Raw genomic sequence first — 24,464 nt, forward strand, 5'->3', positions numbered from 1 at the left:
ATGAACACGTGTGTAGTACTAAGTGCAGGCTACTACGTGTATCGATAAATAATGGTCACATGTGTAGTACTATGTGCAGGCTACTAAGTGTACCGGATGGCCTTGGTCACGTGTGTAGTACTATGTGTAGGCTACTACGTGAACTGGAAAGCTTGATCACGTGTGTAGTACTATGTGTAGGCTACTACGTGTATCAGATGACAATGGTCACATGGGTGGTACCATGTGCAAACCACCGAATATTCGTTATTATTTTGACATGTTGAACGGGATATGAGTAATTACAAACAAATATGAATATGTGATTGAAATGTGATAAATTGCAAAGGAGTAACTGGAGTAATAAAGTCTCGTACTGTGCCTACAAATTAAATTGTTCTGGAATGTTGACTAAATTGTTATAGTGTTTTATGAATGAGTGAAATTTAAACAGAACAGATTTGGGTAGTGACATTGAAGTTAGTTTGAAAAATCACCAAAAATTATAGGAATTGAGTTAGTGGTTGAATGAGATATGGAATTAAAGCTTAATGAGTCTATTTTCATATAAAAGATAAAGAATAGACAAAAGAGTTATATATTCTGAGATATTGGAATTTTAGTGAGATAGGGTCAGAATGATTTCGAAATCCCCTGTTCTGACTTTGGAAAATCACTAAAAATTTTACAAATATAATTATGGTTTATAATTTACATGATTAAATTTATCAATGAGTCTATTTTCAATAGAAACAAACAAGAACATCATTTGAATTCTGTACAAAGAGATAAATTAATTTTTAGTGAAGAGGGGTCAGAGTTGCCGAGCAGTGAAACAGGGGAGCTTTAAAGAATAAACTATACTAATTGGATAAACCAAAAATTCTGAAAATTTTATGGTAATAATATATATGAGTCTAGTTTCAAGGAAAATTTGTTGATCTTAATTTTGAGTTCCGTAGCTCCAGATAAAATAATTGAGTGACTATGACGGGAATAAACAGCTTGCTGGAACTTGAATAAAGAATGAATTTATGTGTGATTATGATTATATTATCTATGGAAATATGCTAGAAACTTGTTTATTAATTACATACTTACTAAGATATATGTTTATCCCTTTCTCTTTTCCCTTGTTTTATAGTGTTACCAAGCCAGCTCGGAAATCGGAGGTTGTCAGAGATCCAGTCACACTATCTACTTCCTTTTGGGTATTTTAGTCAAAAATATTATTTTGGAATTATGGCATGTATAGAGGACTTGGTCATTTTGTTATGTGTCATAAATTGTTCTGTATATACTATATAATAGTTTATTTTGTATAAGTCATCGATATGGACTAATATGGATTAAATTCCACGTGTATGAAATTTCAATGTTGTGTTGATAAATTTTAATGCAAATATGTAAATGTTTAAAAGCAAAAAGGGGCTTTAAAATAAAATATGAAAAAAAATAATTTTGTTAAAGTTCTGTAATGCCTCATACTCGGCCCGGGCGTCTGACACGGGTAAGGGGGTGTTACAAAATCTAATAGTAATCAAGTAAATACAACCTTAATAATACTCCGTAAATATTTATTAAAATATTTACGGCTAGGCTTATAAAAACGAGGTCCCGATACCTCATTTTCTAAAACCACTTGACCTTAGGGTCTTACCACTTAAACTTAATTATTCATTCAAATAACATAATTTTCCAATTCAAATAAGGGGTTTTATCTCATAAATGAAGGGGTTAAAATATAGACATCCACATTTATATATCCATATTTATATATTTGTAACATTTATATATTTTTATTTTGTATCCCACCATTTTTTTTCTTTCCCATTTATTCCCCCTCCCTCCCACGTGTTATTTATTTATTTATCTTCGTTTTCTATTATCTCTATTTTTTGGCCTTTTTACCCTAATAATACAAAAAATAGTTAACTCAAATGGTATGCCTATAAGATTATTTACCAAAATAGTACGTTTGCTAATGTGTTCTGCTGATGCCGTTTGACATATTGATGGCACCAGACTGAAATGTGATAACCTAAAATATTAAGGGACTTGATATGTAGATTTCCCATTTGTATTAGCTACTGAAAAAAAAGCTTTTAGAGTGTTGCTGACAGTGTTGTGGCACCAAACTTTAAATATGATAAATTACTTCATAAACCCTCTTTTTATTATTATTTTCTTTTATTCCTCCTCAACACCAAAAATAGAGAGGCCTCTTACCAATTAGTTAAAATTTTTTTCTACCAAACAGTATTTTTGTAAAAAACCTATTCCAATTAAAAATAACTTTTATTTATTTTTTGAAAAATAATTTTTTTTTCAAATTATGTCTGACATAACAGTTAATGGCATTGCTTGTAGTTTTCTTTTGCTCACATTATATTTGGAAACTATAAATTTAACTAATAATTATAATTTATAGATAATACAATTTTTCTAAAACTTTTTGGACTAATTGGTAAGAGACCTCTCTATTTTTGGTGTTGAAGGGGAATAAAAGAAAATAATGAACAAAGAGGGTTTATGAAGCAATTTACCCTATTTAAAGTTTGGCGTTGCCATAGCATCATTATGAGTAATCACTCTTATCAGATCTCACTACTAGGCTTTGTACAAATAAAAACAACTATTGAAATTTAAGTTGAAATTCTAAAAATAATGAAAGGAATAAAAATTAGAAATGCATTCCAACCATGTGACCGATAAGATCAATGAAGAAGGGATCAAATTCGGCAAGTAAGTCGAAAATCAAATAGATTTTCATGATAACATTCCAGCAATATCATTCAAATTTCTTAATTTAGCTTAGGAATAACCACCTTAATCGAACCCCTATACCCACCGCCATCATCTTTGCAAACACCCAAATCACCCTTCAACCATAACTCAAGTCTTTAACAAATATCAACAAAAAAAAGGAAAAAAAAAAGATCAAACAATAGTGGGAAAAAAAGAGAGTCGAAAAGAATAAAGAATAAAAAAATAAAGAGCATTCAACGACTTTGGAGATAGAAGAAGCGAGGGCAATGGCTACAGCTCCAACAAAGAGCAACGATGGTGGAATCTTAAAGAAAATGATTATTGGTTTTGAAAAAAAAGTAATAAAGAGAAAGATGGGAGAAGAATAGATGATTGACGATGGATTTACGCTGATTAGAGACCAAATGTCGGTGATGGAACTTGGATAGAAAAGTTGACAGGTAGGGTTTGATTAGAAGAAAAAATGAATGGGAAAGAAAAAGTAATAGGTGATAGAAAATTAAAAATTAAATAAATGAATAAAAGGAACACATGGGAGAGAGGGCTAAACTAGCAAAATATGCCAACTTTTTTCAATTAGGGGTTTCTATCGTTTTTTTTAAATTAGGAAAATAGGCCATTTTCGGAAAGAGAAATGAAAAGCGCGTCCAACTGGGTGCCCTTTTTATTTCTCTCTCCCAAGGTTAGGAGTTTTAATTTTTTTAGGTTTAGGGTTTTAGAGGTTAAGGTTTATAGTTTTTTAAAGGGTTTAGGGTTTTCGACTGAAGCTGTAGAAGTTCATAGGTAGTTTTGAGGGGTCGGGGATGTGATAATGTATGTCTCAAAACACATATATTTCATATGTTATGGCTAGATAGTACCATTACCTTAGAAACTCATCCCAGGGAAATCAGGTTTCGAGGTGATAATGCTTGATACAATCAGGGGTCGAAGTCTGGGTAAAGGTCCAGTCGGTGGCCATGATGTAGTCATGGGTTCGAGTATAATAGGGGTCAGTTGATAGTCGTTAAACAGTTACGAGTTTAATCTTTTTAGATACCCACAAATGATGCCTTATATATGCTATACATAAGATTGAAGCCATAATCATAAAGAAAAATGAAGGAATTTTCGTTATAATCAACTTAAATTTTTTTCTCTATTTTAAAGCAACCAATATATTTAACCTTTCATTCTTATTCGAAGGCTGGTACCGAGGTGGACATAAAAGGGATCTCAGGCGGAGAGCGAATGTTCCGGCACAGTAGAGGTCAAACTCGGGTCAGCACGACAAAAGTTGTAGTTATTAATGGATAGTTCAATAACGGAAATTGTTGTCACCCCGAAAGGAGCATCACCTTTACTACTCTGCAAGAACCATTCCCCGCTTGAGAGTCCTCTTGCGTCCACTGCGGTGTCGACTTTTAGATAAGAAGGAAGGTTAAAGGTACTAGTTTCTAGGAATGGAGAAAAAAATTACGCTAATTATAATGGGAAGCCCTATAGTTTTTCCATATGATTATGCCCTCAAACTTTTGTATGGTAGTTATAAGGTAACATTTTCAGGTATCCGAAAAATTTGAGCTCATGGCCACATAATGACTGTCAAGTGGCTCCCCTATTATACCTCGATCCATGACCGCATAACGGTCGTCAATTTAGACCTCCACGTAAACTTCCACCTGTGACCGTACAAAGTAAAATACCCCAGAACCCGACCTCTCCAGGATAGGTTTCGGAGGTAATGGTCCCATCTCGACATGATATATGAAATGTGTGTAGCTCAGGGCGTTATCGCATCACCAACGACTCACGAATACCTTAAACATGAACCAAATATTTTTAGCGACCAAAATTTTTAACACTAAGAAATGTTTTATAGAGGAGGGATGAGGGGAGAAGATGTTTGAGGGATGATGAAGTAGGGAGTGGGAGACCCCTTTTATAGGCGCAGGGGAAGGGTTGGATTGGAAAATAGAAATTTCCCGCGGTCGAAAATGTGCCATAGGACTAGCGTCTTTGACGAATATATTCAAAACATGCTTAAAATCGGTTGTTAATTAGGACAAGGTAGGTACTTTTAACATTCAGTAGAAGAAAAATGTTAGAGAAAGCATGCCCAATTGGCCGCACTTCTCTGTGGACATGGCAGGAAAGCGAGTCTAGTTGGTCATGCTTTCCACATTTACAGTGGAAAGCGCAATCAGTTAGGCTCGCTTTCCTTCCATATCAATAAGGAAGCACGGCTAGGTGGGCATGCTTTTTCAAACATTTTTTCTTTTATTGAAAGGTAAAAGTTTGAGGCTTAAAGAATCTTTCTGTATAAGTGAAGCACGTTATGAGGTGTAGAATAGCCTGGGGAGCACGGCTTTGATGAAATTATATGACCTCTGGAATGTGTTTTCAAGAAATACTTTGCATTTCATCATCATCGTTCGATGAATACTTGTATTCATAAAAGTAATTCGTAGCATGTATTCCCTCTCTCATTGTCTTATTTTCCTATTAAAGGGACGTAATTTTCATAACTTAGACACACAGCAAATTAATATCAAACATCAAATAGTTGAGTTGCGAGAGTCATGTGTACTTTTTTGCAAATTCAATCGATGAATATGCTTATTTCATACCAATATCAATAATAACAATAAGTCTTCCAATTCTAATTACATAAGTCACTTACCAAATCTTACCAACTTGGAGAACGACTTATGGATATGAGCACATCGTTTTCAAAAGCCTGAAGGCTGAACAAAAGTACATAAGTGCTAAACAGAATCCCATAAAGGTTGAATGGAAGCTCATAAGAGCTGAACTGAAACCCATAAGGGTTAAACAGAAGCTCAAAAGAGCTGAACGGAAACTCATATGAGTTGAACAGAAGCTCGTAAGAGCTAAACAGAAAGTAAACACGAAAGTTCGCAACAAATACTGAACCTTAGTTTACTTGGGTAATTTACCGTCAGTTCCTCCTTTGCTGTCTTTTGCCACACAACAATTGTACTCAATCTCGCGTTCTATTTAAACCAGATATTCACTTTAAATTTATAATTTAACAATATTCCATTTTTCAACAATATACTAAATAAATAATATCATTCATCAATTCAATATAATTATTAAATTTTAACCATATGAACTTACCTGAGTTAAATTGTAAGATTTGTAAAAGTTTAGGGACTATTCTACTAATTTCCCTTTTTCACGAGTATCTACGGGCTCTTGTACTAAAATATAAATTACTCATTCATTAGGATATATTTCAGTTCCAATCCACTTCACAATTAATACCCTCAATTTTTCAAATTTACACAATTACCCCAACTTTAACATCTTTTGCAATTTAGTCCCTTATTAATTAGTATATCAAATGAACTAATTCTTCTCAATTGACAATTTATCTAAATATTCTAGGCTATCATACATCCCTTGATAAATGAAATTTAATACCAAACCCTAATATTTAGTCATTTCACAATTTAGTCCTAAACTCAATATCTATCAAAATCACTTTATAAAATCATCATGCAATAAAATTAAAGCTCTAAATCCATGTTATTTCATCAAAAACATCCATTATTCATCAACGGTAACTTTCAAAATTTCCAATAAAATCAAAAACTAATGAAATAGCTAGTTTTACCTAATTGTAGAAGTCTTTAAAACACAAAAATTACAAGAAATAAGCAAGAATTGAACTCACTTAAAGTAAAAATATGAAAAATCAGCTTAAGGAGCTCTCCTATGGCGGTTTTTGGCTGAGAATTGAAGAAGAAATTCCTAGAAACCTTTAGATTTTCAATTTGATTTTTTAATTTCATAAAATTTACCATTTTGCCATTAATGGCTTTATTTTATTATTATTTTCTTCCTTATGCCGCCTCAGCTATATTAATTTGGCATATTTTTCTTTAAGTCCTCCCTTATTTATTATTTAGGCCATTTAATCACTTATTTCATTAATTAGCAAGTTTTGTATCTTTTTCAATTTAGTCCCTTTTAATTAATTAACTATCAAAACGTTAAAATTTTCTAACGAGACTTTAATACTCCCTCAATGACACTCCATTCTCGATACCTCGTTTTCTAAACCACTTAACCTAATAAATCCTTGTAAAACACAAATTACTGATTCAAAAATCTTTCTAAAATCACATTTAACTCGTAAATACTAAATAATAAAATTTACAAGCTTACTCATTAGATTTGGTGGTCTTGAACCACTATTTTCGACACCACTAAAAACCAGGCTGTTACAACTCTCCTCTCTTTTAGGAAATTTCGTCTAGCGAAATTTGTCACTTGGGAATAGATTCAGATATTACGATCTCATTGATTCTTCTATTTCCCAGATAGCCTCCTCCGAACCATGATGATGCCACAATACTTTTACTAACGGTACTCATTTATTCCGTAATTCTTTAACCTCTCGAGCTAAAATTCTCACCGGTTCTTTCGAATACGTCATATTTGGTTGTAGCTCAATCTCACAATGAGGAATCATGTGTGAATGATCAGATCTGTACTGTCTCAACATCGATACGTGCAACACATTATGAATTTTCTGAAGTTCAAGAGGCAGAGCTAATCGATAAGCTATAGGGCTGATTCTTTCAACAATTTCATACGGTCCAGTAAATCTTGGACTTAGTTTCCCTTTCTTGCCAAACTGTAACACTTTCTTCCACAAAGAGACTTTTAAGAATACTCGATCACCAACTGTGAATTCTATATCTTTTCTTTTCAAATCTGCATACAATTTCTGACAATCAGAAGTAGCTTTTAAACTTGCCCAGATAATCCAAACTTTATCTTCAGATTCTTGGATCAAATCAACTCTTGCTAGTTTGGATTCACTCAATTCAGACCAATATAATGGTGTCTTACATTTCCTCCCATAAAGAGTTTTGAATAGTGCCATTTTTATATTGGATTGATAACTGTTGTTATATACAAATTTAGCCAATGGTAAATACTTTTCCCAGCTGCCTCTAAACTCGAGTATACAACATCTCAACATATCTTCCAAAATCTAAATCACTCGTTCTGATTGCCCGTCAGTCTGAGGATGAAATGGTATGCTAAAATTTAGCTTTGTACCCAAAGCCTCTTGCATTTTACTCTAAAATCTCGATGTAAATCTCGGATCTTGGTCTAAAATAATGGATGTTAGAACCCCGTGTAACCTCACAATTTCAGATATATACAATTCTGCTAACTTCTCAAATGTGAAGTCTATTCTGACTGGATTAAAATGTGTCGACTTAGTCAATCTCTCAACCATCACCCATATCGAATCTTTCTTTCTCAAAGTCACAAGTAAACCGGATACAAAATCCATCATGGTATGCTTCCGCTTCCACTCAGGAATCATGATAGGTTGTAACAAACCCGTTGGTACCTGATGTTCTACTTTCATTTGTTGACAAATCAAACACTTAGCTACAAACTTGCAAATTTATCGTTTCATACCCAACCACCAATACAGTCGTTTCAAATCACAATACATCTTCGTACTACCCAGATGAATAGAGTACATGATACTATGAGCTTCAGAAAGAATATCATTTTTCAAATCTGAATTATTCGGAACACAAATTCTATTACTATAACATAACATACCATTATCATCAATACTGTACTCTGAACTCAAATTGTTCTGAACCATTTTTCATTTCAACACCAATTTCGGATCACCATTTTGCAATTCTCGAATTAGTTCAAGAAACAGAGGTTTCGTTCTCAACTCTGCTAATATAGAACCATCTTCATTAAGGGATAAATGAGCATTCAACGCTTAGAGTGTAAATAATGACGAATTTCGGCTAAGTGCATCTGCAACCACATTAGCATTTCCCAAGTGGTAGTCAATAACCAGATCATAATCTTTCAGTAATTCTAGCCACCGTCTTTGTCTCCAATTCAACTCTTTCTGAGTCATCAAATACTTCAAACTTTTGTGATCCGTAAACGCATAACATTTCTCGCCATATAAATAATGTCTCCAAATCTTCGAAGCGAATACAACTGCAGCCAACTTAAATCATGTGTAGGATAGTTCTTCTCGTGCGGCATTAATTGTCGAGAAGCATAGGCCACTACCTTTCCTGATTGCATTAGTACACAACCCAAACCATTTAGAGACGTATCACGGTAAACAATATACGGTACACTAGATTCTAGCTGAGTCAAAACCGGAGCTTCTGTCAACATTTTCTTCAACTGACCAAAGCTCTGCTGACACTCATCGAACCAAACAAATTCAACATTTTTCTGTAATAATCGGGTCAACAGCGAAGCAATCATCAAATTTTTTTTGACAAAACGTTAGTAGTAACCTGCTAAACCCAGAAAATTTCGCACTTCTAAAACATTCTTCGGAGTTTTCCAATTTACCACTATAGAAACTTTGCTCGGATCAACTCGAATCCCATCGACTGATACAATGTGACCCAGAAATCCAATCTCATGAAGCCGAAATTCACATTTGCTAAACTTTGCATAGAACTATTTTTCTTTCAAAGTTTATAATACAATCCTCAAATGTTGTGCATGTTCGAATTCTATCTTAGAATAGATTAGTATATCATCAATAAGCACAACCACAAATCTATCAAAATAAGGTTGAAAAATTCGATTCATTAAATCCATGAAAGCAGCAAGGGCATTAGTCAAGCCAAATGGCATTACTAGAAACTCATAGTTATCGTATCGAGTTCTAAAAATAGTCTTTGGCACATCACACTCTTTAACCTTCAACTGATAATACCCAGATCTAATATCTATTTTCAAAAATACTGCGACACCCTTCAGTTGGTAAAATAGATCGTCGATATGTGGCAAAGGGTATTTATTTTTAATTGTGACCTTATTCAACTGTCTGTAGTCTATGCATAGTCTTAAAGTATCGTATTTCTTTTTTCACAAATAAGATAGGTGCACCCTAGGGAGACATGCTCGGTTTGATAAACCCTTAGTCTAATAATTCTTGCTACTGTACCTTTAACTCCTTTAATTCAGCTAGTGCCATACGGTATGGTGTTACTGATATCGGAGCAATTCCCAGAATTACATCAATTACAAACTCAACTTCACGATTAGGTGGTAAACCTGACAATTTCTCTCGATATATATCAGCAAACTCATTAACAACTGGTAACTGTTCTAGCTTCGATTCAGAGTCCCGAGTATTAAGAATGTAGGCTAGAAATGCCTCATTACCTTTTCGCATTAATCTCTGAGCATAAAAAGTTGAAATAATTCTAGCAATATCTTTCGGATTCTCAGACTCAATCGAAATTATTTCTCTTATCTGGCATTTCAAATCAATCCGTTTTTGTCTACAATTTACCACAGCATCATACAAAGATAACCAATCCATTCCCAGAATAACATCAAATTCTCAAAAGGGTAGCAACATCAAATCAGCAAGGAATTCACAACTTTTCACTTTCAGTGGACAATTACAACACACTAAATTAACTATCACACTTTGACCTAGTGGATTTGTAACTTGAATATCTTAATCAATAGATTCAACAGATAACTTCTTTGACATAGGTATGTGCAGATGCTCTAGCCTCTGATGGAGTAGCAATATCTTTCATACCCCAACGAGCAGCCCCAGTGGCACTATTCTGACTCGAACGTCTACTTCTCTAAGAAGTAGCCAATTGTTTTTCTTTCTGCTCTTCCTCCTCTTTTTGCAACTGAGGACAATTTCGGATAAAATGATGAGTTTCTCCATATTTGTAACAAGCCCCCACTTTGCTTCTACACTCACCAGGATGATATTTCTCACAATATTTGTATTTAGGCTTAGAGCATTCTGCACACTTCCCACACTAACAGTGGGTCTAGTAGATACCCCAAAATCTTATTGAATCATCTTGTTTTAATTTGAACGTCCAGGCATTGAGGTGGCTCGATTGAAATTATCTTTATAGTTTTTCGCTGGTAATGCTAACAAAGATTTAGAAGAACCTATTTTGTAAGATTATCGATTCCACCTATCTTGTTGCACTTTTCTATTATAAACCTCTTCCATCTTCTGTGCATGATCTGACAATACAAAAAATTCTCGTATTTCAGTTCCTGCAATCATCATTCGAATTTAATCATTCAACCCTTTTTCAAACTGAATGCACATTTCTTCTTCGGTTAGCACAATTTCCCGAGCATATTTACTAAGGTATACAAATTCCCTTTCATACTTAGCTACTAATCTGTTCCTTTAACGCAACTCAAGGAATTCCCTCTTTTTCTTATCTAGATACATTTTGCCAACATATTTCTTTTTAAATTCACTCTAAAAGAATTCCCATAAAATTTTCTCCTTTGGCACAACAGCCACTATGGTCGACCACCAATTATATACTTTCTCTTTCAGTAGTGAAACAGCACATCTCAAATAATCATCAGGGGAGCAAGCCATTTCTTCAAAAACTCTTACTATATTTTGAAGCCAATATTCAACTTTGACTGGATCATCATCTGACCTATCCCGAAATTCTTCGACCTTACACTTTCTGAGTTTCTCAATCGAAGTACGTTTACTAGATTCAATCACTAGAGGAGGTACAGGTGCAACCGGTGGCACTACAAGTGATACAGTATAGGGAGGAGGTTGTTGAGTCGAATTTATTCCCTACATGAACTCACTAAATCATCGGTTCATATATCCAAAGAACATGTTTTTAAGTTCTTGTTTTTGAGCCACAGGGATCGAGACATTACTATTCGTCCCATGTTCTGAAGTCAGTGCTCTACTATTAACTTTATCATTGTTAGCACGTTCTGACCCGTCTGACATCTTTACAATCTATAAGAAAACAAAGGTTAGATCAAATAATACACATCACACTATCACAGATTTATATGGCATGTATTTCTAGATATTTTACATACTACATTTATTCTGAGACTCGACTAAATCGAAGCTCTGATACCACTAAATGTAAAATCCCTAACCCTTATCCATCGCCAGAACAGGGTTACAGAGCATTACCGAAATTTTCTGATCAATTACGAACATTTCATATCATTTAACATATATATCAGAAACTAATCATAATTACTCAAATTATCCCTTATATGAGCCCTCGAGACCTAAAATTTATGTTAGAAATGAATCAGGACTAAACCGAAAACTCTGAGAATGTTTCCCAAAATTTTAAAATTTTCCTTAGGTGCAAGGGACACACGCCCATGTGGCTCACACAGCCAAGAGACATGCCCGTGTCTTAGGCTGTGTGGACATTCAATGTGAGGCATACGGTCGTGTTCCAGCCTGTGCCCATGCCCATGTAACTCTCTAACTTGGGTCATACGACCAAGCCATATGCCCATGTGTTAGGTCGTGTGAGCATATTAATTTGTGAACTTAAGGTGCAAGGGTCACATGGCCAAGCCACACGCTCGTGTGCTAGGTTGTGTGCAAAAACCTGGGCATTCTGTTTCTCAATTTTAAAGATGCAATGGACACACAGCCAGACCACACGCCCATGTGTTAGGTCGTGTGTCACACACGACTGAGACACACGCCCATGTGTTAGGCCGTGTTTCTGCCCGTGTGGACGAAAATAGGTCATTTTAAGGCCACATTTCTCACCCATTTTGATATCAACCTAACATAACATTTTGATACATCAATACATCCAAAACAAACAATCAAAACAAATCAAAATCATGTTTTAAGGATAACATAACATCACATGTACTAAAATACCTTAACTTACCTATTTTATCCATCTCATTAATTTATTAAAATTTACTATTAATTACATACATGCAAGCAAATATCATTCACATCCACATTTTAATCTACTTCATTTCAAAACCAACATATATATATATAAGTTGATTATTTAAATAAAACTTCACTCAGTGGCGAATCTAAAGGGGGGCTGGTTGGGCCCCGCCCCCCTTAAAATGTAAAATTGTTATTTAATCCCTTAAATTCTTTTAAAAATTTTAAATTAGTAAAGTTAAAATTGTACTTTGGCCCGCTAAAATTATAAAAATTTGATTTAATCCTTTAAAAATTATAAAGATATAGACTATAAAAAATTAAAATTTCATTTGGCCCCCTAAAAGATTGTTCAGGCTTCACCCCTAACTTCACTACTAGCATTTATATAAACCAAGCTTTAATCAAATCCATACTAACCCTATACATGCCATATAAACCACATTATACGTTTCAAAGACTACCGGGATGAGTTTGATAGTGTGACTTGATGTGTTGATCCGATCTCTCGATGTCACGTTAATCTACAAGGACATTAAACAACACAAGTAAACTTAATGAAGCTTAGTAAGTTCGATAGGTTAAACATAAATCTTATCGAACCTACTATAACCCATCAATTAATAAATTCATTCAATGTAAATTCCCTGTCAATCACAACTTTAATAGATGAATATGCTTATTTCAGACCAATATCAATAATAACTATAAGTCTCCCAATTCCAATTATATAAGTCACTTACCAAATCTTACCAAATCGGAGAACAACTTACGGATTTGAGTACATCATTTTCAGAAGCTTGAACGCTAAACAGAAGCACATAAGTGCTAAACAAAAACCCATAAGGGTTGAATGGAAGCTAATAAGAGCTGAACGGAAACCCATAAGGGTTAAACAGAAGCTCAAAAGAGCTGGACGAAAACTCATTTGAGTTGAACAGAAGCTCATAAGAGCTAAATTGAAAGTAAACACGAAAATTCGCAACAAATGCTGAACCTCAGTTTACTTGGGTAATTTGCCATCAATTCTTCCTTTGTTGTCTTTCACCACACAACAATTGTACTCAATCTCGCGTTCCATTTAAACCGTATATTCACTTCAAATTTATAATTTAATAATATTTCATTTTTCAACAATATGCTAAATACATAATATCATTCATCAATTCAATATAATTATTAAAGTTCAATCATATGATCTTACCTGAGTTAAATTGTAAGATTTGTAGAAGTTTAGGGTCTATTCTACTAATTTCCCTTTTTCACGAGTATCTGCGGGCTCTTGATCTAAAATATAAAATTACTCATTCATTAGCATATATTTCAGTTCCAATCTACTTCACAATTAAACCCCTCAATTTTTTGAATTTACACAATTACCTCAACTTTAACAACTTTTGCAATTTAGTCCCTTATTAATTAGTCTATCAAATGAAATAATTCTTCTCAATTGACAATTTATCTAAATATTCTAGTCTATCATACAGCCATTGATAAATGAAATTTAATACTAAACCTTAATTTTAGTCTTTTCACAATTTAGTTCTAAAATCAATATTTATAAAAATCACTTTACAAAATTATCGTACAATAAAATTAAAGCTCTAAATCCATGTTATTTAATAAAAAATCCAGTATTCATCAATGGTAACTTTCAATATTTCCAATAAAATAAAAACTAATGAAATAGTTAGTTGGACCAAATTGTAAAAGTCTTTAAAACACAAAAATTATAAGAAATAAGCAATAATTGAACTCACTTAAAGTAAAAATATGGAAAACCAGCTTAAGGAGCTCTTATATGGCTGTTTTTGGCTGAGAATTAAAGAAGAATTGCCTAGAAACCTTTAGATTTTCAATTTGATATTTTTAATTTCACAAAATTTACCATTTTGCCATTAATGGCTTTATTTTATTATTATTTTCTTCCTTATGCCGCCTGAGTTATATTAATTTGGCGTATTTGTCCTTTATGTCTTCCCTTATTTATTATTCAGGCCATTTAATCTCTTATTTCGTTAATTAGCAAGTTTTGCACCTCTTTCAATTTAGTCATTTTTAATTAATTAATTATCAAAATGTTAAAATTTTCTAACAAGACTTTAATACTACCTTAATGACACTTTGTAAGTATTTATAAAAATATTTACGGCTTGATTTATTAAATCGAGGTCTCGATACCTTATTTTCTAAACCACTTAACCTAATAAATCCTTATAAAATACAAATTACTAATTCAAAAATTTTCTAAAATCACATTTAACTCATAAATACTAAATAATAAAATTGACAAGCTTAATCGTCAGATTTGGTGGTCTCAAACCACCGTTTCTGACACCACTAAAAATCATGCTGTTACAGTCCTCATCTTCATATTTGTCTCTACCATCGGCTTTATTTTTGTCATCATGTTTGTCTTTGTCTTCGTCTCCATCAGTTTCCTCCGTTCTTGAATGCAGTGTCGTCCTAACCTCCCATCGTGTATCCTCCAAGCTAGTAGAAGATGGTTGCATCGATGACCTACCTCGATAGAACAATGATGCAGTGAGTGTTTGTGACACTATCGGCGTGTAAGGGTATGGTATTGCAAAACCCGTATACGTCGACATTAAATTGGGTATCAAAATTGGCATCGATGACTAAATCGGTGGCAACATCAGTGAATGTACATGCATCAGCATCTGGCTCGGCATTTGCAATGGCATCAAAACCAACATAGGGGGTAGAATGCGACGGACGTCAGTACCCCAAAATATGTACCTGTGAGAATAGATGACCAGGAACATGTGGTGGTGCATAGTGCAATGCTTGTGAAAAAACATGGGGCTTGTGAAATGAATAGGAATAAGTGGAGTGAACTAACTGGGATATTGCATAGACATAAGCGACACTTGTTTAGTTGGAGCCGATGATGAACTCATCGTGTGACCGCGCCTGGCCCTATGTCGCTAAGGCGGTTATTGTTGCCTTTTCTAATGAAGTTGCCTACTCCTCGTCTCCATTGATAGTAGATATGGTTTTTCGGTGACTCTAAACCACAACATGGACTCCAAAACAGGCAGTCATGTCCGATGAGAAAAATGATTCTCGGATGGGTAAGAATTTCATCATATACTCTCACGTGTCGGTGTAGTCCTTGTGAACCTCTCGCCTAACCTCATCGTTCTTCCCTTGTAAGTTCACCTTGTGCAACTCTTCCATGTCTCGTGGTGGTGGTGGAATTTGCTGCCTTCGCCCAAACTGTCGCATCACCCGATTCAACTTGTGCATTTCCACCATCGCATACACTGTCAAGGGAACCTTCGCGTCCTAATCCTTCGATTGGGAAATAATTTCGGTGAAAAGAAAAATATGATATCAGTGGCGGCGTACGACATCCATTCAAACTGAAGTGCATAATTGTAAATTATGTTATGTACGAAATTTATTTTACAAATTATTGCATAATTATTATATGTTTGAAAGAATAAGTAACTAACATAAGCTTCCAAGCATTGATCTAACAACAACCTAATATCTTTGAGCTGCTCTAGTAGTCCCATGTAACTTGGCCCATGGTTCCACCTGTACAAGCGATATGTTAGTTCAAACATATAATAAATAAAAATATTTACTATACAAAGTTCGTATTTATTAATAAATGAATTTTACCTTGTCACCAACAGGAACATGTATGGGTGGTTCACTCGGGGACGTAGAAACAGTAGTCGCCACCAGGCCCACGACTGTAGTAGAAGCAGGCAACCACTAATTGACACTTATCCAGTTTCGTCACCCAACACATCTTCCGGTACAACCTGGTCAACACGACCGATCCCTAACTCAGTCGTCCGCATTCTTTGAAATCCACTAGGTGTAGTAGCCACCTTACGTGCACCAAATTTTGAGATTTATTGGGCATTAATATTCCTCCAATTAACCACATGATAAATGCTTGGGCGTATTGTTGTTTGATGACGTCGGTCGTGTGCCGAGGAAGCTATTTAAAATTGGTCTCCAACCACTTCATCGATATCCAGCCACCTTGAAAATTGTTCAAAACCTTCCCCAAATATGTCAGGCAAAGGTCCTCTTTACCAGGTATGACTGCTAACCTCGTGACGACTAGCCCATCCACCGACAGACTGAGTTGTAACGCTACTTCCCTGAGTGTGATTGTACACTTGTCACGTGGAAGAAGAAAAGTGTGTGTCTTAGGCCTCCATCTTTCCACCAACATGTTGATGAGTGAAGGCTCAAGTTTCTAGCCCCTAGGCATACGAGACGTATACAATAACCCCACCTCTTGCAAGTAACCACGAATTTTGGCGATCGGAGGCGTGGCAAAATTATGTATAAACCCTTCCAAAACACGATCATTTGCCTATTTATAATGACAAAAAAATTATTTTAAATTATTTAAAAAAATAAAAAAAACTAAAAATTTAACATAATTGAAAATAACAAAATTTAAAATTTTGTCTTACGATTATCGCTTTAGCGGCGGATCTATGCTTGTTGTCGAAACAAATCAGAGAGGTTGTCATTCGTGAAAATCCAATCCGAACAAATAAAATATGAAATAATTAAAAAACTAATATTTTTAAAAGAGAGTATCAAAAAAATTAGGACGAGAGCTGGAGAAAATTGAGAGAGTTGAGAGATTTTAGAGAATAGGATGTGAGTGAAAATAAAATAAAATAAGATGGTATTTATAGGGAAAAAATTATTACCGTTGGGGCCCTTTAAATTTTTTTATTGTTGCTCGGCCAACGTTCAACAAGATGTTGGAATTGACCATTGGGGGGAAAGCACGACAAACTGGGTGCGCTTTCCGTTTCTCTCTCCAAAAACGACCTATTTCCTTAATTTTTGAAAAAAACGGTATAAATCCCTAATTAAAAAAAGGTTGCATATTTGGCTAATTTAATCGGGAGAGAGCGGAATAAATGGGAAAGAAAAAAATAAATAAAAGAAACAAGTTATGGGGCCCACAATAAAAATATATATACATGGTATCCACGTAGTGATTTAACAGTTAAAACTTTCCCACATGTGATTTTTGTCTCATTTTTAACGGTTAGTAAACGCAAGTGACCAAAATGTTATCAATTGGTAACATTTATGACCTAATTGTAAGAATTAAAATTTCGATGATTAAAATGTAAACTTAAGGAAAGATATGAGACTATTTTTGTAGTTTACCCTTTAATTATTTTAGAGGATTTTGAACTTTGTTGTTTGAATCGGACTGGACAGGAAACTGGTTAGAGTATTGGTTTGGAGAAAGGCATTAGACCAATTGGTTCGAGAACTGGTATGGGCTGGTTGATTGGGCGGTTGAATCAATTTTTAAAATTTTTATTTTTATTTATAATTTATTTAATAGAACCAAATGGACCGATCAAACCAATTGTACCAATCAAACTAATTGAACCGATCGAATCGATTAAATTGATAAGACCAACAAATCAATGGCCTAATCGGTTCGACCACTAGTTTAGTTTTGAAAACTTTAATTTTGAATGAAAAAATGCCTTTCCCATTTTGTTATGAACAATTTAAGATAAAATATTGTTTTTATATATTCTTTCAAAGAGTTATTTTTCTTCTTCTTTTTTTAATTATGCAAAGGCCAACAAATATAACTTTCTATTTTTATATTTTTATAAATTTTTGGGTTAAAATATTAAAAGACTTTCAACTTTTTCGTATTATTTATACAAGTCATTTATACTTTATTTACACTTAAATAAAATCATATAATATGATTTGTACTTAAATATGTGAAGTTACTTAGGTATAAATTAAAAATTAGGGGTTTATAAATTAAAATTGTGGAAATTATGGTATAAATTAAAAACACGAAGCTTCGTCATTGTTTTCAAAATCGAACCAGATCAGCTAGTTAAACCCATTGCACTGGCATAAGTGGACTTATTTAAGTATAAATTAAAAGTCAAGGGTTTTAAATTATGTGGAAGTTATGGTATAAATAAAAATTTTAAATATTTATGTTGTATTAAATTAAACTAAATTAAATGCATGAAGCTTTGTCAATGATTTCAAAATGGGACTAAACCAACTGGTCAGACCAATTGGATTATGAAACAGTTGAGGGGTACCAATCTGAAAAAATGTTAGCTCAAAAAATCAAACAGAAATCACCAAAAGGGAAGGTGGATTGGCTTTTAAGAAAATGGTGGAAGCAGAGAAAAAATATTCAACAAAGAACATACGATTTATAGTGGTTCAAGCCCAATTGCCTACTCCACTACCTTAACTTTCCACAACTAAGTATTTTCTCAAATTCAATAATTTGACAACCTTTGAGGATAATGTTTAACCTTACAATCTCCCTTAAGATAGTACCCAAAATCTTAAGATTGGAACTCCCTTAATGTTTCTACCCAAACCTTAAGATTCAACCATCTCAAAGAGATACAAAGAAATAATCCTTACAATATCAGAATGTTTTCCAATTAAGTACAAATAAACAAGAATACATTTGAGCTAAAGAATAACAATGAAAACTCACAAGTGTGTACAAGAAAAGTATGAAAGAATTAAGCATTAAGGTTGTTTTGATTGATCTTTAAGCTTGATGGTCTCTCTTGTTGTTGTAGTACCTTTAGAAGATGGTATTTATACCCTCTAATTCATTTCCAATTGTTGGGGTTGTTGTGAAAATTAATAGAGCCTTTGGGGATGAAAATACTAGATCATTAAGTTCATCTGCAATAAAAGGTATTGATACTTTTTCTATGAGTATCGATATTATTAACATTTAATGTCTGATTCAGTGACTGTTAAAGTTAGTTTACAACGATACCAAAGACAATTTATTGATACCTAGTAAAAGGTATTAATACTTTTTGAAAAGGTATTGGTTCATTTTGTAATTGATTGAAAACAGAATGTCAATTTGATATCAACTTTAAAATGGGAATCGATAATTTGAAAACTATCGATACCAAGCCAAAAAGTATAAAGTCAAGTTAAAATGATTTCAATTGAGTTAAACATTTTCAATCAAGTTAAAATTGTTTTAAAACAAGTCGTTAAAACAGCTTTTAGCTTGATTGAAATTGTTTAACTCAATTGAAATCATTTTAAATTTATATTTATAATTTTGTCAATTTTGTTCAACTTTAACTTTGATTTAAAAACATTTTAATTTATTATATCAAAATATATTATCAAATAAAGTTAGTTTAACAAATAAGATGTCAATTTTTTGACTCGTGAATCGGATGAACCAATCGAACCGATTAAAGTGATGGTTGAATTGGTCGGACTAACCAAATAGATGGTTGAACTAATTTTAACTATTTTTAATAATTTATTCAATTGAACCGATTGTATCGATCAAACTGGTTGAACTAGGAACTAGTGGTTTGACCAATTGCCTACCAATCAAATTCTGAAAACCTTGAGCTTCGTTAATGATATACTATAAGTAAAATTAATTATTTATTATTTTTTAATCAAATTAATTATCTATTTTTAATAATTTATTCAATTGAACCGATTGTATCGATCAAACTGGTTGAATTGGGAACAAGTAATCTAACCAATTTGCTTAGCAATCAAATGCTGAAAACCTTGAGCTTCGTTGATTATATACTATAAGTAAAATTATTTATTTATTATTTGAGTTTTGAAAGAAAAGTGAAAGAAAAGAGAATAAAAATTCTTATGTTTTTTAATTAATCTTGGACTTTAAAATTTCAAGTTTTAAATTGAATTTTGAAATCCAAAATTTAAATTAAACTTAGATTTTTCCAAATTAAAATCCAACTTTTATTTACTATCCAAACAAAAATTTTGGATTCTCAAATCCAAATTCAAATTGTTTTACCCAAATCAAAGTTTCCAGGCCATTAATTATTTCACAAATATTCAAATACTCATATTTTCTATAATTATTTATATTATGTCAGATTTAATTTATATTAATAATTTTAATTAAAAATAATTTAATTTATATTATGTTTATGATATGTTTTTATTCACGATGGGTTCATCATAATAATCGTTGAATTATCATTTAAAGTTTACTAGCTAATTTTTTTAAATAACAACATATTAATTTAAATAAAATTTTTAAATAATTCAATAATTTAAATAAAAATTTTCAAATAATTCAATAATTATTTAAAAAAATTCTAAAAGTTAATTTTATTAATAATTTAATAACTCTCAATGACTAGAGCTCAGAGTCTAAAGATTTAATCATACCCGTAAATCTTGCCACGTAAGCGAGATGGGTACATTGACGTGGCTCAAGGGTAATTCGGGTATATGAAAGTTGATGTGGGGAGGAGCTAATGAAAGCATAAACCGGCAATAGAGGTTTTCGTTGGAAGGAAATTAAAAGCAAGGTTCATATTTCGACAGCAGGAGTAGCCAACCCACAATTCCTGCAATTAATTTCCATCAAAAGTAAGGATTCTTTTTCTCATATTTCTTTCGATTGCTATTTGTTTTGATCTAATTTTTTCGCACTGATTTTTTTCCCTTTTAATACCTAAATATTTAGCAACTTTTGATCTGCCAGTTCTTGCATTGCGTAGTTTTTTGTTTTGTTTTTCTTAATCTCGCTAGTTTGTTACTTTTATTCTAGTTTTTTATGCTTCGTAGTTGATTTGTTTATGTTCTTTGATATGAGATCTCACCTATCTTCTTACTGTTGAATCGGATCTATTTCATTCATGTTCTTGTCCATTTTCATTTTGATTTCCTTACTAATTAAATTTGTAAATTCGTTTTGAAGGAACTGGTGATTAGATTTTGCATGTTAATATAAGGGAACAGTGAATGTTGAATATATCAGTTGCATCTTGAGAAGTTAGATTGAATAGTCTGGAAATCTGAATAAAAGAAGCAAAAGTTGTTGTTTTATTGCCGATAATTTGCTGAATATTAACATAAATTGTAAAATTTGTTGCTGAAATAACTCAAGTGGTGAAAGCTAGAACTTTGAAAATCTTTAGATTACTGGATTAAGCTGAGCTATTTGTATTTTGATTCGACTTCTTTAATCTTTTAACTAATTCTTCTTGTTTAATGTTGACTCACTTCTATTTCCAGGACTGTAAATTATGATAATAAGATACATTTGTTTTTAGTGTTGAAGATCAGAAGGAACAAAATAATTGATAAGAGTTAACAAGACAGCGATGTTCTCTCTCTTTTATGGACTTTGGAAGTACCTTTTTAGTAAGACAGAGTTTCATGTACTCATTCTTGGAATTGATAAGGCTGGGAAAACGGTAATGTCTTTCAACTTCTTTCTCGGGGTTTTAAAGTTGATTTTCTATTTATGCCTGCAAGATGATTAATGATTGTTGTAGGCTTCATCCATAAATAACTCTTTGCTAAAGGTTTCGGGCTTTCAGCACTGATCTTTTGTGCTATTTTTGGTAGACTTTGTTGGAGAAGTTGAAATCAGTATACTTGAACTTGGAAGGCCTACCACCTGATCGGATTGTTCCAACTGTGGGACTTAATATTGGTCGGATTGAAGTTTCAAATACGAAATTCGTGTTCTGGGACCTAGGAGGCCAGGTAAGTAGAGTGCATAAAGTAACGCGATTGATTAAATTTCTTGCAATGGTGATTTGCATGAACGTACACCTCATGCTTTTTGAATTCTACTTAATATATTTCCTTTTGAAAGCTTTCAGTCTTTTAACTAATTTAGCTGCAATGTATTTTAAAAAGAACTTCTCATGGCACCTTTGGTCCACTGTTATCGAAATGTATATAGGGGAGATAAACTGACAATATGCAGTGCAATGTTTGATGCTAAAACCTTGGCATTTGACTTTATGTTTTTTTGTCCATAAAACATATATCCGAAGCAAGCTTCATATGTGATACAAATATATCTGTTTCCTATCTTTCTCAGCCTGGTCTGCGCTCAATTTGGGAGAAATACTATGAAGAGGCACATGCTGTGATATTTGTAATTGATGCTGCTTGCCCTTCACGTTTTGAGGACTCAAAATCAGCACTTGGTAAGTATTGTATAATTCTTAATGATAAGGGCTTATACTGTTATAGTGCCGAGGCATTGACTAAAGTTTTGAAATTGTGAGGTTTTGTGATGATGACATATTGAGTTACTTACCTTCTTTTCCATATCCAGAAAAAGTTCTTAGACATGAAGATCTTCAGGGAGCCCCTCTCTTGATATTAGCAAACAAGCTGGTACTGTTAGTCCTAAATGATAATCCCAAATCCCTAAATCCTGGTTATATATAATATTGACAATGAAAATCCCTCGCATTTGTTTAAAGCATCTATGAGACATCCTTGTTTGCGTAACTTATATCTCTCCTTATATCGTTCTTATTTATTGCTGCATTACGTGTCTTTTCTGTTGCATTTTTTAGTTTCATGGCAACCTTTATGAAAATCTCTTGAGCTTAGTAACTGTTCTATCAGTTTTGCCTTTATCTTTTATGAGTAATACTGTTCATGTTTTTCTTTTATCTTGTATGAATTTGGTCAGTGATCATGGTTTTAACAGTTGTGCTTCAATGCAGGATCTCTCAGAAGCTTTATCAGCTGAAGAACTTGCCCAATACCTAGATATTAAAAAGTTGGACGAAAGGGTTTACATGTTTGAGGCGGCTTCTGCTTTTGATGGGTAAGTTTATTCATGACAATCTTGTCCCCATCAAGTTCGAGCTTGATTTTTCTGCCTGGATGCAGAGGGAATGTTAAATTCAATAATTGTTATTGACTATTGACTGCAAGTTTTATATGGAGCCTTGTCCAGGCATGTCCATTACAACTACCGAGTTCACGTTTACAAAGATAATAATTGTTAAGTGTTTTTCCACGCAGGATGGGGATTAAAGAAGGTGTTGAGTGGTTAGTGGAGGTAATGGAGAGAAGCAAGAGAACCGAGACTTTGAGAATTCGTGCAGGTATAACTGGTCCTAATTAGAGCTTTAGAGGGAAAGAAACCGAGTTACAGCTGCTTCAACCCTTTTTTTGTAGCTTCTGTGCTTAAATCAGGGTTCACGTTAGGTTTTATATTGATTAAAAGTTAAATCAATTTTTTCCCACTTGTAAGCTATGGCTTTGTTATTATAAATAATTATGTTGTGTGAAATTCAGATAATACTAATAATGTCTTCAAGTTGTCACCATGGAAATGGCATCTCAGTTCTCATTTATACTAATTGTAAAAGATGACTATTTTATACGAGAAAGAATTCATTTTGAAAGGAGCACTTAAAATTTCATAACGTGGAAGCACCAAGGACATCCGACATGCAAAAAAAAAAAAAAAATCAATTAATTATGCTATCTGTTTATGTTTTGTTTTCATGATTTTCTGTTTTCCCAACTTAACAACTTCGAGTGGTGAAAAGATAGGGATGTTGTCCTAATAGGACTAGTGTTTAAAGGGGTTTGGTTTTATTTGTTATATATATACACACACATACGGGGAGAAATCTCTTGCATCAGTATATGATAAAACGATTCAACTATTGGATTTATCGATATAATTGTACTTATCATTAATGTAAATTTAAATTGATTCAATATCTTTATTACTGATACAATATCTCTATTACTGATATAATATTAATATTATATATGTATATCAATAAATATGTGTAATAGCTACAGCTACCATGGGAGGAATTCTCCAGCCACTTTAATTGAAGATCCGCGAGCTCTATTTGTTTTTACTTTCCTGCAGCTGGTTTTGAAGCTTGTCGAGGAACATTTTTGAGTTTAAAAATGCATCTTTAACGAAACGAAATACATATTCACTCACGGGATCATTATAAAATTGCATATTAATACCCTTATGGTATTTTCGAATGCCGACATGAAACTTGGATATAACCCGAGTTATTGACCGACGACTCGAGTTTGGGCCCCACCAGGCGGATACGTTAAATGCTCGCGGGGAGCTCGCGAGCCTAGAACTGGTGAACACCTGGACCAGCAACTATGTGTTAAGTCTAGGATAGCATATGTG

The 24,464-nt window shown here is 33.2% G+C and overlaps 1 protein-coding gene across 3 annotated transcripts; it reads left to right on the forward strand.

The window, feature by feature from the left end:
- Positions 1-20,774: 20,774 nt before the first annotated feature.
- On the forward strand, positions 20,775-23,625 carry LOC105798523 (uncharacterized). 3 transcript variants are annotated; one of them, XM_012628625.2, is made up of 7 exons: positions 20,775-20,899; positions 21,586-21,729; positions 21,884-22,024; positions 22,368-22,476; positions 22,608-22,669; positions 23,008-23,111; positions 23,312-23,625. In XM_012628625.2, the coding sequence occupies exons 2-7, from the start codon at positions 21,637-21,639 to the stop codon at positions 23,412-23,414; spliced, it is 612 nt and encodes a 203-aa protein (XP_012484079.1). In that variant the 5' UTR covers positions 20,775-20,899; positions 21,586-21,636; the 3' UTR covers positions 23,415-23,625. The 3 variants fall into 3 exon arrangements, with proteins under 3 accessions (XP_012484079.1, XP_012484078.1, XP_052476454.1); XM_012628624.2 differs by having other exon boundaries at positions 20,788-20,899; positions 21,548-21,729; XM_052620494.1 differs by lacking the exons at positions 20,775-20,899; positions 22,608-22,669 and having other exon boundaries at positions 21,548-21,729; positions 23,018-23,111.
- The last annotated feature ends 839 nt before the right edge of the window (positions 23,626-24,464 follow it).

This window comes from Gossypium raimondii, chromosome 9 (assembly GCF_025698545.1).
Source record: "Gossypium raimondii isolate GPD5lz chromosome 9, ASM2569854v1, whole genome shotgun sequence".
Lineage (NCBI taxonomy): Eukaryota > Viridiplantae > Streptophyta > Magnoliopsida > Malvales > Malvaceae > Gossypium > Gossypium raimondii.